Source organism: Diabrotica virgifera, chromosome 6 (assembly GCF_917563875.1).
Source record: "Diabrotica virgifera virgifera chromosome 6, PGI_DIABVI_V3a".
In the NCBI taxonomy this organism is placed as follows: domain Eukaryota; kingdom Metazoa; phylum Arthropoda; class Insecta; order Coleoptera; family Chrysomelidae; genus Diabrotica; species Diabrotica virgifera.
In genome coordinates, this window is record NC_065448.1 from 101089072 (window position 1) to 101108805 (window position 19734).

General features: G+C 32.0%; 1 protein-coding gene across 1 annotated transcript in view; it reads left to right on the forward strand.

Annotated features, from left to right (window-relative positions):
- Positions 1-14454, forward strand: part of LOC114341412 (uncharacterized) — a 194714-nt gene extending 180260 nt beyond the window's left edge. The window contains exon 9 of the mRNA XM_050652978.1: positions 13621-14454. Within this exon, the coding sequence (XP_050508935.1) occupies positions 13621-14137 (517 nt within the window). The 3' untranslated portion in view covers positions 14138-14454. The remainder of the gene's footprint in view (positions 1-13620) is intronic.
- The last annotated feature ends 5280 nt before the right edge of the window (positions 14455-19734 follow it).

The window sequence follows — 19734 nt, forward strand, 5'->3', positions numbered from 1 at the left end:
AACGTGTATTTTATCGCATAACTTTTTTGTCTTTAACTTTTAAGCATTTTGACACTAGATTATTAAATAACCGTTGTCCTACCCAAGACGGACGCCTATGGCCGGTATTAGAAACTCGAAATTGATGGAATCGATTTATCTCTAGATGATAAATATGCGTATAAGTTTTCGTTTTTCTAAATGGAAGCATTGTGGAGGTATTTAAAAAAAACTAATACAAGGCGCTATCAGATAGCCCCTGGAATCTCCAAAGAGCTCTGGCTCCCTTAGGAGGCATTTTCTTCTCAGACTAGGTGAATTGGGTTAAATTGTTGAGTGCAATTTGTTGCGATTATTTCATGAATAAGACTGTTCAAAACCAAAATTTTATTGTAATTTATTTATGTAAGCAAAATTAGTACAATTAAACACACAGTTGTTATAAATATTAATTTGACGGTTGAAAGTCATCACTTTTATAATTTTTAAAACATTAATTGTCATTAATGTCATTGAATGTATTTTTTTGTAGCAACGAAGGGCATCTGACATAATATACTTGACGGGAAATTATCAAAAATTATCAGTTTAATTTAGATTTATGTAGCTTTCTATTGGTCAGAATCTCCTATGAATGAAATAATCTGATAGTCCATGAAAATGTTACATTCCGGTTGCATTTCTTAAAGGAGTCAATTTTATTTTTTAATGTGTAGGGGGTTCAGTAGAAGCTTAAGTTCAAGTTTTTGGGGTCGCCACCCTTGTCCCCCGGCCGCCATTTTGGAAAAACGGGTGCAAAGGGTTTTCGCGCTGTATCTTCTAAACTAGTAATCCTACAGAAAATTTAATTACACATAAAATGTAGCAAATTAAATTTTCTACAATTTTATATCTATTACTTTTTATCGTCAAGTGACCAACAAAAAAGTTATAAATAAAAATATGAGAAAATTTTGTAAGAAGTTTCCTTTTGGAGGTTATAACTTTTTTTCCGTTCATTTCACAATAAAATAACATCATAGCGATTTTGTAGAGGATTCTCAATGAACAATTTTCGCTATAAAGTTGTTTAATTTTATTTATTATCTAGGTTTTACAGCGCTCCAATCTCGACCAGATTCTCGAATTCTCATAGGAATACAATAAAAAAAAATACTTTTCTTACAAGGTGATTGATTAGTAGGATACAGCTCAATAGCTCCGCTATAGTAATAGATAGCAATAAAAGTTAATAACAAAAATTTTAGCCACCTTTGAGCTTTACATTACAAAATTAGCTAGAATGTTATAGGGTGTTCGATAACACAGTGGCAGACCTAACTTACGTTTTTTTAAATGGAACACCGTATATTTTATTTTATATTCGAAATCCTGTTAACTTCTCCATCACAAAAATATAAAGGTTTGTAATTTTATACAGGGTATTTACAAAGTTATAACCAATTTTTTATGAAAATCGTAACAAGTTCAACTCCCTGTATAAATAAAAATAAGCAGAACAGCAATGGTTTATTAATGCCATATTATTATATTTATTGTCAACATTTTTAAGAATTATTGATATTGCTAATTTTCTTTATATCAAATACAGGGTGAGTCAAAACTCAAGTACATTATTTTCTCAGTAATATTAAATAGAACACCCTGTATTTTATATCATTATTGAAAAGTAACATTAACGTACTTTAATTTTTATATAACATTCCATATGCCCAAATTTATTAGTTTTCGAGATATTTTCATTTTTCAGAGCAAATTATTTTAGGTGTTTAAATTTATCTAAATTTTAAGTAAGCCATGACTGAATTGACAATTGAAGATTACCGATTATCAATCCGGTAATCAATGTAACACTGTAGCAAATAAAGAAACAAAAATAATTTATTAGTAATACATTTTACAAACAAAAACACAACCACAAATAAACAAAGAAAATTAGTAATAAATTTTACAAAAAAACACACAAACACAAAATACAATATTCTGTGAAGACAATTAAACACTACTTTTGTAAATGTAACAATGTAACAAATAAAGAACGAAACATAATTTATCAGTAATACATTTTGCAAAAAAAACATGTTTGAAAAAATTAGAAGCTACTGTTAATAAAATATTTTTAATATTTAATTACATCAGGTGTTCAAAATTATCTCCTAACAAATTTATGTACGCCTAAAAACGATCATTGAATGAGCTACTTACTCTACGGAGCATTTGTAAATTAACACATAGAAATACACTTTTTATTCTATTTTTCATCTCATTCCTTGTTGTTGGAGGTGTTTTATATAAACTTCATTATTAACGTAACCCCAAAAAAATCGGTCCAGTTTATTAAATTCTGGTGATTTGGGTGGCCACGCTACTGGTCCATTGAAAAATGAAAATATCTCGAAAACTAATAAATTTAGACATAGGGAATGTTATCTAAAATTTAAAGTACGGTAATGGTACTTTTCAATAGTGATATAAAATACAGGGTGTTCCATTTAAAATTACTGAGAAAATAATGTACTTGCGTTTTGACTCACCCTGTATTTGATATAAAGAAAATTAGCAATATCGACCATTCCTGAAAATTTTGACAATACGTTAAAAATATGGCATTAATAAACCATTGTTGTTTTGCTTATTTTTATTTATACATGGAGTTGAACTTGTTACGATTTTCATATAAAATTGGTTATAACTTTGTAAGTACCCTGTATAACATAACAAACCTTTATATTTTTGTGATGGAGAAGTTAACAGGATTTTGAATTTAAAATAAAATGTAGGGTGCTCCATTTAAAAAAACAAAAGTTTGGTCTGCCACTGTGTTATCGAACACCCTGTAACATTCTAACTAATTTTGTAATGTAGAGCTCAAAGGTGGCTAAAATTTTTGTTATTAACTTTTATTGCTATCTATTACTGGAGCGGAGCTATTGAGCTTTACCCTACTAATCAATCACCCTGTATATATTAGTCGAGCGGCAGCAATCTTTATACCAACCAAGAAAATAAAATTTAAGGTGAATGACCAATTTTGGTCTATTTTATGTTTTCGAGGTAGCTGAATCCGAATATGAAGTTTATTTTTATCTAGATTTGGTGGAACATGTTCAAAAATCAAATTTTATACAAAAATGCCGAAAATCAATTGATGATTTTTCAAATTTACCTCGCTGTATCTTGGGTCTCTGTAAATATTTCCTTTTGAAAATTTTACTGTTTAATCTCTGAAGTATGTAGATAACAATGGGATTTGTCCTAAATATTTAAACACATTAAAAAATGAGTTGTTAGTTTTAAAACATTTTGTCATCATATTTCGTTAGTTTCATGTTTACTTAAAAAAGTTAAGTGACAAACTTTTTAGTTTATAATATTAACCAACACAACAATAAAATATAATTCATGAAGAAGTTTTTTGGAAAATTGGAAAAGTCAAAATATACAATAGTAAAAAAGTTATATTACTTCATAAACAAGCGGCACACCCCAAAAAGCGCTTATATCTCGAGATCCTGACCACGGTGTGGTGAATGGCTAATTTTGATCATACTTTATGATTTTGATAACAAAAATTCGTTTTTTGCTCTTATTAAGAATTTTGAAATATGCGGTTGCGTCATTCTTCTTCTGAACCGGCGAATTTGTCAAACAACTTCTTGGGCCGTTTCTATAATATGCTTCGGGTTATAAGTTTTATAGTGGGGGGAAAGGTCATAAAGAGATTAATATTAGCATAGGAATGTTAAAATCATAATAAATTGTATGAATAAAAAATATATATAGATAGAAAAGTAAGCCTAACTTTTGTTCTTATTATATCCCTATGAGCATTCGAGAATTTGGTCAAGTTTGGAGCGCTGTAACACCTATATAAATAAATAGAATTAAACAAATTTATAGTGGAAATTGTTCGCAAAAAAACCCTCTACAAAATTGCTATAATGTTATTTTATTTTAAAATGAACTGAAAAAAGTTATAACCTCCAAAAGGAATCTTGTTAAAATTTTTTTACATATTTTTGTTTATATCTTTTTTGTTGGTCACTTGACGATCAAAAGTAATAAAAATAAAATTGTAGAAAATTTAATTTGCTACATTTTATGTTTTATTAGATTTTCTGTAGGGTTGGTAGTTTACGAGATATAGCACGAAACCCCTTTGCACACCATTTCCAAGATGGCGGCCGGGGGACAAGGGTGGCGACCCCAAAAACTTGAACTTAAGCTTCTACTGATCCCCCCTACACATTAAAGAAATAAAATTGACTCCTCTAACAAATGCAAGGTACGGCTTAAAAAATGTAACATTTTAATGGAGTATGAGGAATCTCCTGTTTTCGTTTGTCAGGAGAGTTTCTGGACATCCTGTATACATATTAGTAGTAACTACCACTACTACTATCGGTTTACAGCTTTCTCTGACGTCTTCCGACTCCTAACCGCCATTCTTCTTTGTTTAACCTTAGACCCGGAGGGATTTCTCTTTCCTCTAGTTCTTTTTCAATTCCCTCCCTCCAGCTTCATCTCTGCCTTCCTCTTTTAATAAATAATATACCATAACTACACTTTTAATAAATAATATACCACAACTTATTCAATTTTAAAGTTGCTAACAATTTATTGTCTCGTTCAAACATCAGTTTATATGACGTTAGCGTCAATAGTTTATGGTTATGGCTAAAAGTCCTGTATTGATTTTTCCTTAATCCACAATTCATAATTAAAATGACAAAATTAATATGTAGTAGTCTCAAAAAGTCAATATATGGTACGAAAATTGTCATTGTTTAGAAGAAATTATAAATGTGTCTTAATTATGAATTGTCTGGTTTGTTGAAAAAAAAAAATGGAAATTTCAAAATATGGGTTACCCGCCCATAACACAACGGTGTACACATTATGCTTTGAAGATAATGGTAGGGGAGCAAAGTATGCTAAATGTGCAGTCACTCGAGCGTTATGGGGACCTATTGGGTTGTGAAGAGTAGGTCCGAAAACCAAAAAAAGTTAAGTACAGTTTTCCAATTTAGTGGGGACTTTCCATTTTTAATTTGATTTTCCATTTCCAACAATCGTTTTTTTAGATTATAGCACCATCTGTCCATAATCCAAAAAAATGTCTCGAATAAAAGGTACATATTTTTACGTAAGGAATCCAAATCTGCAATAAAAATGGGGCTCCTATTTGAGATTTTAAAGTAACCCTCCACCCCACCTCCGTAGGGGGTCGTGTTTAGTGCCATTTGATAGATTTTTCAAAAATACTGAATAAGTGTATTTTTCAGTTTTTTGATCTGATGTTTATTTCGCAAAATATCGCGGGATTCGTATTTAAAATATTAAATTTACCCCCCACCCCTCTCCGTAGGAAGTCATGTTTGGTATCATTCAATAGATTTTTGTTAAATAATGAGCACGTATTTTGTAGTTTTTCGATCTGTTATTCATTTCGCGAAATATTCGTTTTTTTCTTGTGAAACTATGGGACTCACTCATATCCTTACGTCAAATCGTATCGTCAAATTTTTGACAAAATCGTCAAATTTTTTAAATATAGACAGTTTTGCATGTACTTAACTTAGCTTATCTTAGTCTGACGATTTCGAGTTTTTATAAGGATAGATTTTCTTTTCGGCCCCTCTTTAACGAGCTGCCCTGCATTAAGAGCCAATATATGGTAGACATACATTCTCAGGGTACAACGTTTCTCCCCATGTAATAATCTTACGCGCTCGAGTAACTGCAAAATTCTCCTCTTTAGACCAAGGTAATAAGCTAGAAATAGACCATGTTCGGGACACTCAAAGATCCAGGTAGCTGACTACTTTTTTAGTTATTGTATACCTATAGGACGAAAACCTACATGTTTCCTGCCTAGAGTTCGCGTCCGTTTTTTAATTATTAACAATTAAGTGCAAAAATCGCGATTTTTTCGAATTTTTGCACCCCATTCAAAAGCTAAATAGTTGACATAAAATTACAAAATTTAATTTTTTAGAACATTAAAAAACCTTCCAAATGCCGGTTTTTGAAAGTTAAAAAGTTAATTTGTTGCTACGCAAACTCTAAAATAAGTGAAAATCGTTATTTATTAATAACTTTTACAAAAACTAGCCTAGAACTTTAGTGTTTTACCCAAAGTTGGGTATTGGGGTACTTAACAAACCCTTAAAATTTGAGACCGATCCATTAATTAGTTTAAGAGATATTCTAATTGTTTATGCCAGAGACATTTATTTTGCAATAACATCAGACAGAAAATAATAAAGATATGGCAATTCTGAGTATGCCAAATGAAAGTAGAAAACTGATGCTATCAAAATGTACTAAAAACGATAAAAAGATTATCTAATATAGTCAAAAATCCTAATGCCTTTGTGAAACTTTTTAGTTTAAAAATATTTAAAATACCTTTAAAAATATTGTCTGTAGAAAAAGTCATTTTACATATTAGAAAAGCTGGTATTTTACACGAATTTTTAAAAATGTATTTTAATAGGTGGCTAGTCGTGGTAAGTGAAGGGGGAGCTGGAAGCCGACAAATGCACGAGTTCAAAAACTATAAAAAGCAACTTAAAACTATTATCATTTTCTATATCTCGGGATCTACTGAATATATTTTGATCGTTCTTTTTTTAATTTGTATGCAATTTTTCTGTACATTACAAATATGCAATTTGTCTAGACATTTATTAATTAATAAACAGTCTAATTTGTTTAAACAATTTTTGAAAAAATAATTTTTTCCCAAAAATCCATGATTTTCATCATACTCGCCCTATTAATCGTAGAAAAAGTTAAGGTATACTTTAATAAATAAATTATCTTCAATAAATAATTATCTAATAAAAATCATTTATTTATTAAAGTGTAATTTAATTTTTCTGTGATCATTAATGATACTATGATTAAAAAAATAGATTTTTGTAAAAAAATATTTTTTCAAGAATTGCTTAAACAAATTAGACTGTTTATTAATTAATAAATTTATAAACAAATTGCATATTTGTAATGTACGTAAAAATTGCATACCAATTAAAAAAAGAGTTCAAAATCCTTTGAGTTGATCCGGATATACAGCAAATTATATTCGTTTGAAATTGCTTTTTCGGTATTTTAACTCGCTGGATTTGTAGATTCCCCCTAGTAATCGTTTGCACTACATTTTTGAAAAATCGTAGAGGGTGCTGTAAAGGTATAACGTTTGTGCAAATTTTTTAAAAAATAATACAAATCCCATTCTTTAAAATGGCATTAATGAAATTCCTTAATTATTATAAACAAATTAGCTGTGAATTAAAAAAATATGGCTAACTTTGTCTCAAATTAGCCCCATTCTAAATTTTTTTATTTGAAAATTCGCGTTAAAATACTATCTTTTCGAATATATAAAAATATTGTTTCTATGAACAACATTTTTAAAGTTATTCTAAATGTTTATAAACTACAAAATTTTAAAAATTTAGCATTAGGATTATAGCTATTGTCCTTTTCATGATCATTTTTCAGTGCATGATAGGAAAAAGGGTAAGTCCGTGATAATACACATTTATGACATTTATTCTAACATAACATTTTAGTTAAATCTGACAGCTGTCACATTTTATTTTCAATTTGGAATAAAAACAAATCAAATGTGTTTCTTGCATTTATAAAATGGTATTTTCTTTGATTTGTATAGTATTATAAATTATACAGATTATATTTGTAATATTATTATCTAATTAAAAAAAATATTTTTTTATTATGGCGCCATCTATCGACAACTAGAATAACTAGAATAAATGTTATAAATGTCACCGACGAAATGTAATCACCGACGTGCCTTTTTTTCTGTCACATACAATTTAATGCGTTAGAAAGAAATCGGAAAAACTGTGACGCACTGAAAGATGATCATGAGAAAAAGAATATGTTAATTATTTTTTTATCTTTTTTTAATACATTTTGATAATATCACTCTTCTACTTTTATTTGGCATACTCAGAATTGCACTATCTTCATTATTTTCTGTCTTATCTTATTGCAAAATAAAGGTCTCTGGGATAAACAAATAGAATAATTCTTAAACTAATTAATGGATCGGTCTCAAATTTTGAGGGTTTGTTAAGTACCCCAATGTCCAACTTTGGGTGAAACACTAAAGTTTTAAGGTAGTTTTAGTAAAAGTTATTAACAAATAACGATTTTCACTTATTTTGAAGTCTGCGTAGCAACAAATTAACTTTCTAACTTTCAAAAATAGGCATTTTGAAGGTTTTTCCATGTTCTGAAAAACTGAATTTTGTAATTTTATGTCAACTATTTAGTTTTTGAATGGAGTGCAAAAAATCGAAAAAATCGCGATTTTTGTACTAAATTGTTAATAACTAAAAAACGGACGCGAACTCTAGTCAGGAAACAGGTAGGTTTTCTTCCTATAGGTCTACAATAACTAAAAAAGTAATCAGCTACCTGGATCTTTGAGTGTCCCGAGAAAATCCTTATTACCCTGGACTATTTGGGCTCTCCTACCATAACCAGATAGTACAGTATGCGACAAAATAAACAGTACTGAAATGAATATTGAAATGTTTATGATTATTTATATATTTAGTATACACGATATAGCTTTGCAAAAATTATTTACGCCAGACATTCCCGATAAAACAGATGTTAAAGATACTATCTGGCACGAAAAAAATCTTTAATTTTAGTCCTCAATTCCGGAATGTCAGACGGTGAATCAGTCTGCCCCCTTCAGCGTTCCCCATAAGTACGCATCAAGTGGCGATTTCCCAAAATGATCGCGTAATATTAGAGGAGACTGCTTAACCGTGTGACAGGTTACCCAGTCCTGCTGAAACCATTATTGATTTTAAGCTTGGTCCGTTTTCGCGATTTTTTCCGTATGACCGGGAATAGCATTCCAAGATTAAAATTTTTTCTGCAAAACTGAGAACCATTCTGATGCATCTAACATTTGGCATTATCATACGTTATTACGACGTTCGAAAACCAACTATCCATGGCTCGTTGTGTTACTCTGAGTTTATTCGCGGATAAAGTCTCTGCTGCATAAGTTTGTACAAGCAAAACACATTGGTTATAAACCTACCGCTTGAGACACATGGGAATTGAACTTTTTGGAACAGCTTGCCAAGTTCTGCCCATGTCAGACCTATTTGCCTCTATTTCATGTGTTTGACTATATCTGCTTATTTTGATCTCGTGTCCCAGATATTTGTAAGTGTCTGTTTGTTGAATGGTATTGTTGTCAATAGTTATGTTTCAACTCATTACAAGATTTGTCATAAGTTTAGTTTTCTCAAAGTGTATTTTTTAACCTGCCCTCTCAGATAGAGTTTAAAGCGAATGTATCATAGAATCTGTATCCTGTAAGTTATCTGTGGTTAATACAAGATCATCCGCAAACCTCAGACGATTTAATCTTTCGCCATCTATATTGATGCCCATATCTTGCCATTGAGGTTTCTTAAATATTGACTCTAGAGCTGCAATGAACAATTTTGGTGAAATAATGTCTCCTTGTCTTACTCCTCGACCTAAGCTAAATTTTCCTGTGCTTTGTGTAGTCAAAAGAAATATTCTTTGTGAACTCGTTCAAATGCTTTGGAGAAGTCAATATATTCTACTTCATGCAGCGTTCTCATAATTGAGGCGTTCTTTGCAAAAACCCCAGTAGTCCTTTTTTTCCGAAAATGGACTTTTGCCATCTATGGATTGAAGGACTAATTACCTACGTTCCTTGCGTAAGAAACTTCCATTAAAGTTACAGTAGTCCAAAATATAAGCGACAAAAGTATAGGCGATTCCGCATAAACCCCATATGTCAAGCGCAATTCCCTTTGTTAATGACTATTGGTGTTTTTGCGGGAAACTTTATCGCTTGGCTGTCAGTAGGTTTTTATAGGTTAAAGTTTCTTCGAATAGTTGTGTTGTGTGATTTTATAAGTAGGTAAACACCATTTTTCGTTCATTTTTTATTTTGGTTTATTACTATAAATATCGTTTTTCCTATAAATTAATGAAAAATTCCTGCAAAAACCCCATATGTCAAATGAATAAATGTCCTTCATAAATAAACAAAAGGACAAAATAATGTTATTTATATTGTAAACTGTGTGTAATCATCAAAATAATAAATCACTAATTTGAGAATTTCCGTAAACTTAATAGGGTTCAATTAAATAACTTTTTTTTAAATATCTCCGATGTTGTAAAAAGTGACATATGGGGTTTTTGCAAAGAACGCCTCAATTATATGTTCTCATATACAAATGTACCGGGTGTCCCAATAAGAATGGCTCTCGGCCATATCTCAGGAACCGTTTATAGTAAAGCTTTGGGGAAAAATTTTTGTATCAAAAGTTGCCACGGGAAAAGCCTGGAAATTATTTTCATAATTGTAAGTCCACCGCTAGAGGGCGTAACTGAATAAAAAAAATTTAAAAATAAAATTTTTACAAAATTTGCCTTATGAAAGGGCACTGGAAATTAGATCATAGTATTCTTCATAAAATTCTGCGCATATTTGATTTCAGAAGTTTAAGTCTACCTTTGCAAATAAGACGTGGGTGTGAGTGGGAACCTTGTTATGAAAAATGGCTGTAAGTCCGGTTCTGCTAAATAGATTTTTGCAAACTTGGTCTCGTTGAAAACAGCTCTTTTTCGTTAATGTAATAGTTATAATTTCGAAATAGCTCAATAAGTAATATGCCAGCTAGGAGGCGCTATTTAATTTTTCTCAGAAATCTAGTTTTCTTAGGAAAATATTAAATACAAGTATGCATTTTTAATCCTGTATTACAAAATTAGACTAAATTAGCAACAGAATGGCGAAAACCGCATGTTGATATCTTTTTTCTATCTCGAGATATTTTAAGAAACGTGTAAATTTTAAACATAACTGATGCTGTTACCCGTAAACGAAGTTCCGGAAATCAAAGTGGAAGCAAGTAGTGTGCTGTGGAAAAAAATAGAGGATAGCACTTCCGGAGTGCCAACAGAAGTGAATACTTCTTATAGATTCGATTATATTCGGTTCGATTCAATTCGATTACATTCGATTAGATTTAATTTTATTTAATATATATATCTTATACCTATAATTTAATACATACATAATATATACCCAATTTAATACATAATATACACTAGTGATTTTACCCGTTAATTTTAGGATTATTAAATATAAAGTTACATAAAGCTTTAAATGATTTTTCTTAATAAAATAACCAATATTTTTTTCAATTTGGCGAAAAATTTAATTACTCATGAAGTATAGTAAATACTTCGTGTAAATTTGAATCGTAAATAATGAATGGAAGGGTTCGTTTATAATTGGATAGGTACTCCCGTTAAAGGAGAAGCCCTTATACAAAAGTAACCTTTTTAAAGTTGTTAATACATTATTCCTTTTAACCTACATATCCTCAAATTGTATTTTTAAGCATTTTATTTATTTTATATAATAATAATTAAATTCACTATCAAATTTGAAATATTTTTTTTTTAATTTATTAATCCTGAAATTAACGGGTAAAATCACTAATATTTGTCAAACGTAGCAAAAAGTTTAAAAATCTCACAATCGCCATAAAACCTCATTGTGATTGTAAGATTTTCAAACTCTTTGCTACGTTTGACAAATCATATATATTGTGTGTTAAATTGGGTATATATTATAAATTAAATTATAGGCATAATTGGTATATTCTTAAATAAAATTAAATCTAATCGAATGGAATCGAATTGAATCGAACCGAATATAATCGAATCTATAGGAAATATTCACTTATGTGCTACGCTCTAATTCTTTTCCATAGCACACTACTTGCCTCCATTTTGATTTCTTGAACTTCGTTTACCGGTAACAGTATCAGTTATGTTACTAATTTATACGTTTCTTAAGATATCTTGAGATAGCAAAAGGTATCGACATGCGGTTTTCGCTACCCTGTTGCTAATTTGGTCTAATTTTGTAATACATGATTAAAAATGCATACTTGTATTTAATAGTTTCCAAAGAAAACTAGATTTCTGAAAAAAAAAATAAAATAGCGCCTCCTAGCTGGTATATTACTTATTAGGCTGTTTCGAAATTATAACTCTTACATGGGCGAGAAAGAGCTGTTTTCAATGAGTCCAAGTTTGCAAAAATCGATTTAGCAGAACCGGACTTACAGCCATTTTTTCATAACAAGGTTCCCACTCATCCCCACCTCTTATTTGCAAAGGCAGACTTAAACTTGTGAAATAAAATATTCGCAGAATTTTATGAAGAATACGATTATCTAATTTCCAGTGACCTTTCATAAGGCAAATTTTGTAAAAATTTTATTTTTAAATTTTTTATATTCAGCTACGCCCTCTAGCAGTGGACTAGTGGACTAGGAATTATGAAAATAATTTGCAGGCTTTTCCCGAGGCAACTTTTGTTATACAATTTTTTTTACCAAAGCTGTAGTATAAACGATTCCTGAGATATGGTCGAGAGCCATTCTTATTGGGACACCCGGTACATAATCAAAATAATTCTCATTGCCGTATCCTGCCCTGAAGCCTGCCTGTTCTCTGGGCTGATAGAAATCAAGTTTAGGTGTTAATCTCTTCGTTAAGGTTTATATAAAAAGTTTGTACATATGTATGTGTCAAGAGGCTGATGGGTCTATAATTTAGTAATATCAACTTTATTGTGTAACAATACAATCACTGCATTGTTCCAGTATTTTGGAATCGTACCCACATGTAAGCATTTATTAAACAGGTCGCTTACTGATTTTGATAGAATTTCGCCTCCTGTTTTTATTGCCTTATTATTAACGAGTTCATCATCACCAAACGATCGATGGTCCTTCATTTCCTTTAAAGCTGCTCTTACTCTTAAAAGTCCACAATTCACTGTATGATCTATTAATTAAATTTCTGGGCTTTCTATCTTTTGTAGAAATATTCTTTGTGAACTCGATCAAATGCTTTGGAGAAGTCAATATATTCTACTCAATCGGTAATAGGTTTGTTCTAGCAAACAGTCAAACTAGTCAGAAACCGTCAGCAAACAGTTGATCAATGAATATTGTGTATTTTATAACCAACCGGCCGAACGAAGATTTTTATTCCATACTTAAATTTATACAAATATGTGTTTATTTTTCTATAGCTAGGTAATTACTGTTTCTGGTCTGCAATTCTGGCTTTGTCTCGGGGTTTGTGTGTAATTATATCATCGACACAATTCGATGTTAACATTTAAATAATATATCTTTCATATTTTGAATATTTTAATGTGGACATGAATTTAGTTTTATTTATCTTTGTAGATTATTTTATCTTATTTATTTCAGTTTGCAGACACTGTTTCACAACTTTTTAATTTAAAACGCTGAATGGTTTACTAAATAACATAATCCTAATACTATCAAGTAGCTTAAATATATTATACTTTATTAGCTTCAAAGGTAAGCTAAGACGCCAGTTTCAGATGCCTAATCAGTGGTGTGTCGTCGCAGGTTTGACGAGCTGCGACAATACGGCAAACCCTTCGGTCAGGCGTCTGAAACTGGCGTCTTAGCTTACCTTGGAGACGAACGAAGTATGGTGTTTAAATTTTAATTAACTAAAACTCATTTAACATTTTAGTTCTCCAGACAAACCAGAAAAAACTAAAACTACCTCACCAAAAGTTGATAGACCAACATCATCTGTATCAAAGCCGCCTTCTTCCTCTTCCAGTGTGCCTTCTTCGCCTAAACCAAAATCTGCTAAGGAGCCTAGCCGACCACCATCTTTAGAAAAAGCTAAAACTTTAAGGCGTCCTACAAAAATAGAAACTGAAACTGTAAGACTGTCACCAGAAAGTAAAAAGCGTGTTTTCCCTAGATCACCAACTCATTCACCTGTGCCAGGAAACAATACAGCAAAATTAAGCAGGGAGAACTCACCAAGTCTGGGATCTTTGCCGCCAAAATCAGGAGGCAACTGGAGAAGAAATCAGCTGAAGCCATCTTCATCAGTAGACGCAAATATTTGGAACTCTACAGAGACTGATCCAGCTTTTTTCGTCGTTAACGATCGAATTCCAAGTCGTAGTAGTATAAGGCGAAATTTATATAAAGAACAAATGTGGATGCCTGCTTGGTATAATGGAGGTGTCTGACTTATTAGTTCATGTTTTAATTTAGATTTACGTAGCTAATCATTGCCAATAAAATAGACTAAGCTTGTGTTCTGAATTTTATTCATTAATTATTGCTAAAATACTAAAAAATCAGGTTGAGCTAAATTATATTAGTACTATTCTTTATACAAAAAAATAAAAAATATAATACAAAATTGTAGCCAAATATTGTCGAGAGTTGCTATCAACAAGACTTTAAAATAGTCTTTAATACCCTTCAAATACAAAGATTTTTTTAAAATTGGTGTGTGTCGAATTGGGACTCCCTGTTAACAATAATAAATTTTACTTTTTGATTTTGAGTTTTTCAGTTTTAATGTGTAATATATAAGTCTGGTATTGATTACAATAAACACTCAACCAAACTTATATGGAATCATCTGATTTTTTTTTTATTGTTTCAAGCGAATTAAAGCTGAATTAAATTTTCTTCCATTGCACCTTTCCGGAACCTAACTACAGGTTATAGAACCAAATTGACATACCTGCGAGCTATTAAAGTTGGTTGGATGAAAATTAAAGAATTTTTTTAGCCGATCATAATTTCTCCCCAGAACATGACCCTTCTCCTTTTATATTTGTGAACAGATCTGTCAGTTTCTGTTCTTGCTTGTCTTCCTCGCCCTCTAAGTACACACATTCGGTAATCATCTAATTTTAGATAACCTACTTTCGTTTGAAAATAGCACACCTTTCCAGTTTCCGATGTTCCAGTTTTGGTGTTGAAGACACCACTTTACGTTATCAATCTTGTGCTGCCTGGTTAACTAGGGATCTCGTAACTTTCTCCTGCTATATAGTCCTTTGGTACGGCAACTCTTCTTATAGTTTGAAATAAAATATTTACACATAATATATAGCTTCCAATTCCAAATGCTGCAGGTTTCAAATAATATAGTGATTCCATATACAGTGTGTCTGCGTAACTTGGAACCAACCTTTTTTAATATCAATTTTACGAAAAAAAGTTATTCTTCATAAAGTGCTCTGCATAGTCTAAAACCTAAGATGAAATCATCAGATATCAAATTTTATCGATAATATACGAGTTAGGTCAAAAAACATGAATTTCGCTCAAGAGTAAAGTGTGTTTATAGTTCACAATATCAAAAATTGTTATTAAAAAAAAATTGTTGGTAATTAAAAATTATGTTATAATATGCTTTTACACTCTTCTAATTGAAAAAAAAAAAAATTTGAAAATTTTCCTCAAATTACGGATACCCAACATCATTTTTATTTAATATAACTCCGTTATTATTTATTTTGCGAAAAAACGGTATTCCTTATAAAAATGTCTGAATAGTCAAAAAACTAAAATGCAATCATAAGATATCAATTTTTTTTTCAATTTTATACGAGGTATGTCAAAAAATGTGAATTTCGATCAAGAGTAAAATACCTTTATAGTTCACAATATTTCAACTAGAAGGATGCAATTGCATATTGAAACATAGTTTTTAATTGTGACCAACTTTTTATAATAACAAATTTCAATATTGTGAAAAATAATAGTAATTTACTTCTCAGCGAAATTCATATTTTTTGACATATCTCGTATTAACTTGACAAAATTTAATATCTTATAATTTTAACTTAGTTGTCAGACTATGCAGAACGTTTTATAAAGAATAACTTTTTTTCGTAAAATTAATAATAACGGAGCTATCAGAAATAAAAATGATGTTGGGTGTCCGTCATTTGGGGAAAATTATCAAAAAATTTTTTCAATTAGAAGAGTGTAAGTGCAGATTATAACATAATTTTTAATTACAAATAACTTTTCCCAATGACAATTTTCGATATTGTGAAATATAAAGGCACTTTACTCTTGAGCGAAATTCATATTTTTTGACATACCTCGTATACTGTTGATACAATTTGATATCTGATAATTGTGTCTTAGGTTTTAGACTATGCAGAGCACTTTATAAAGAATAACTTTTTTTCGTAAAATTCATATTAAACAAGTTTCACATATGGTTCCAAGCCACGCAGACACACTGTATGTATAAGTTTTTTTTGAGTGTATAGTACATATATTACAAAGCAGAAAATTTGAGTGTAAATAAAAAACGGTAATTCAGCAAAATGTATTTTTTATATCTTGTAATTAAGAAATAGACAATTTTTCGTTTTGAGACTGCTGTGACAATAGATGATTATGTAGTACCTAATATTCTAATGTATGATTTGCGTAGTTGTTGGGTAGAATGGAACAGAAACAGAAATTGAGAACTCATAAGCGAAAATGCTGATGAGAGAAAATTAAATAAAGCAAATTAACGAGGTAGAATAACAACTGGACGTTAGCAATGGTTAATTTAACATATTGTTTATTAGACCTGTTGTTGTTGCCCTTTCCTTTTTTTTCTGGTAGTGTGTTTAGATTTGCACTGTTAGATTCACTATTTTCTGCTGCTAAATATCTACTAACGATTGAATGTTTGTTTTGCGACTTCGTGGGTAGTCCGATAAATACTTAGCCTACAAAAGAAAAAGGAAAATTTTGGAAAAGTGGCAATTTATTTCTCTACATAGTCTCCTTTTAGCTCGATACACTTGACTCAGCGATGCTTCAACTTCTTTAACCCGTCTGAAAAATACCTTTTCTCGAGGTCTGCAAAATAGGCTTCCGTGGCGGCGATGACCTCCCCATTCGACTTGAATTTCTGCCCAGCGAGTGTCTTTTTCAAGTTTGGAAACAAATAGTAGTCGCACGGGACCAAATCTGGAGAATATGGTGGATGGGGCAACAGTTCGTAGCCCAATTTGACCAATTTGGCCATGGCGATGGCGGAGGTGTGAGCCGGTGCGTTGTCATGGTGGAAGAGCACTTTTTTCTTTGCCAAATGGGGTCGTTTTTTCTTTGCCAAATGGGGTCGTTTTTTCTTCAATTCGGCTTCGAATCGGACCAATAATTCGGCATAATAGGGCCCTGTGATGGTTTTGCCCTTCTTTACGTAGTCGATGTAGATCACACCTTGTGAATCCCAGAAAATGCTGGCCATCACCTTTCCGGCCGATTGGGCAGTCTTCGCCTTCTTCGGAGCACGTTCGCCAGATGCTATCCACTCTTTAGACTGTTCTTTGGTTTCTGGTGCATACCAGTGAATCCATGTCTCATCGACGGTTATGAAACGACGTAAACACTCCTTTGGATTACACTTAAATAGCGCCAAACACTGCTCCGAAGTGGTCTCACGGTTGCGATTATGGTCTGAAGTGAGCAAACGCGGCACCCATCGCGCCGACAGCTTTCTTATGCCCAAAATTTCATGCATAATATGATCTACACGGCCTTTTGAGATGCCTACTGTGTCAGCTATCTGACGCACCTTCAGTCGGCGGTCTGCCAATACAAGATCGTGGATTTTTGTCACGTTATTCTCCGTGGTAGCCATTTTCGGGGCACCTACGCGTGGCTTATCAAAAATCGACGTTCGTCCACGTTGAAACTCATTAAACCAATTTTTGACAGTTGCCATCGAAGGAACAGAGTAACCGTACACAGCATCCAAGTGCTCTTTGATTTCGCTGCGTGATTTCCCTTCCAAAAACAAGAATCGAATCAACGACCGATATTGCTCTTTTTACATTTTATTAAAATCCGCGGACACGCTAACTTTCACACTCAATCACAACAATACTATAATTTCGATTTGGCTGAAATTTTGACATTAGCCGTCTACGAGAACGCATTAAATGACAGTACACTTCATTTGCGATAGTGGCACCATCGGGCGGAGAGACTAAGTACTTATCGGACTGCCCTAGTAGGTATTCTTCAATTTTTTCTTACATAAAATTCTTGTTTCTTTATTCGTAAGTATTTTTACATTATGTTTATTTTTGCTCTAGCCTTCATTTCGTTTTTATTGCAGTTTATAAGTCTTTATTTGTATCATGAGCTACATACAATCTAGTGTTCTTATAACTCCTCTTTAAATTCCGCCCTGCTTGCCTTTTTTATCTATATGTGTAGAGGTGCAAGTCTAGAGGTTCCAAGTTTTTCTTCCCAAGTAGCAATTCTACGAGCTGCAACCAATTTTGTCCTAATGGGACGTTAAATTTAAGGACAAAATTGGTTCAAAATAAGCCTTAACCAAGGACAACGTCTGTTTTTCCTATGGACCAACGTTGCTGCTAATAAGTAATATAATCTGATGATCAACCGACATCGGGACTAACGACTTCAATTATTAGGATAAGGTTTGACGTTAAGCTCACGTCGGTCTTAACCTATCTGTAGTATAAGTGCAATTAAGTGGCATACATCAACGACTACTCAACGTCGGGAATTACAACGTATTTTTTAGGATAGATGCCAATATTCAGAGGACGTTGGTGTTTTATCGAGTATGGTAGACGTATTTTTCGGGAAGACGACAACGACAATCCAACGTTGAGAATACCAACGTTAATTATTAGGTTAAGGTTTAACGTTAAGCTGACGTCGGGTATAACCTCTATACTACAATGTAAATTACTGGAAAACATTTAACGACTGCTCAACGTCGGGGATTACAGAATATTTATTAGTATCGAACCCAACGTTCAGGAGACGTCGGGTTGTTATCTCAGTAGGTATATGGTAGATTGCTGCGTGTACTTGCGGGAAGGTGAGGACGACAATACAACGTAGGTAATAACAACGTAGTACTTAAGTAAAGTTGTATACCTGTAATTTACTAAAAAACGACCGGCCGTTGGGAGTCTGTCGTCAAGACCAGGTCGTTTGCGCTTACTTTAGGACGTATTAGGTATACCAATAGGTAAATTCGAGGTGTGCAGGTAAAAATAGGTTATACTAAAGGTCGGCAGAAGGTGTCCTTGTCCAAATCAGTTAAAATGTAGTGCAATTTAGGTCGCGAGTCAAATCCGCCATTAATGAAAGATCGCCATGGTTCAGCCATTTTTTGAAACATAATGTTTGGCAAATTTTTTGCTAGATTTTAATGAATATTTGATTTTAATTAACGAATTTTGTTTATATATAAATCAAGGATAATTTTGTATGGGTCTAGACATAATAATATGTTTTTTTAATTACGATGGTTATTTCTATTTTTACCGTTTTGTTCGATTTAACCTGTAAATTTCTGAGGCGCTTTCAGTTTTTAGCAAATTTTTATACCTAGTTTCACAGTACACTTCCTTGCGTTTGTAAATTTTCGACCGCATTATGCAATGAGGCAAATGATTAATAAAATAATTATACAAGTCACTTAGGTTATATTCTGAATAGAGTAGGAACCTACTTAAATAAGTATCAACAGGCCGTCATGCATCTTAGTTTCTGATGATTTAATATCCTCCAAGATTATTAACCTATTTGGTAAAAATGAAGTGTGTCGGCCATACTTCTGTGGTAGAGAATTTTATACTATTACTTTACAAGACCAAAGTCCTAAAAACTAACGTAATTTGACGATAAAATATCTCGAGCTGAGAAGTCGAGAGGGGGACGTCGAGGCAACCCGTATTTCTATTCCCAACTTAGGTGCAAATAGCGGTTTTCTGACCGTCGTCGCAACGTCGCGTATTAACGTTGGGGCATTTAATCCAACGTTAAG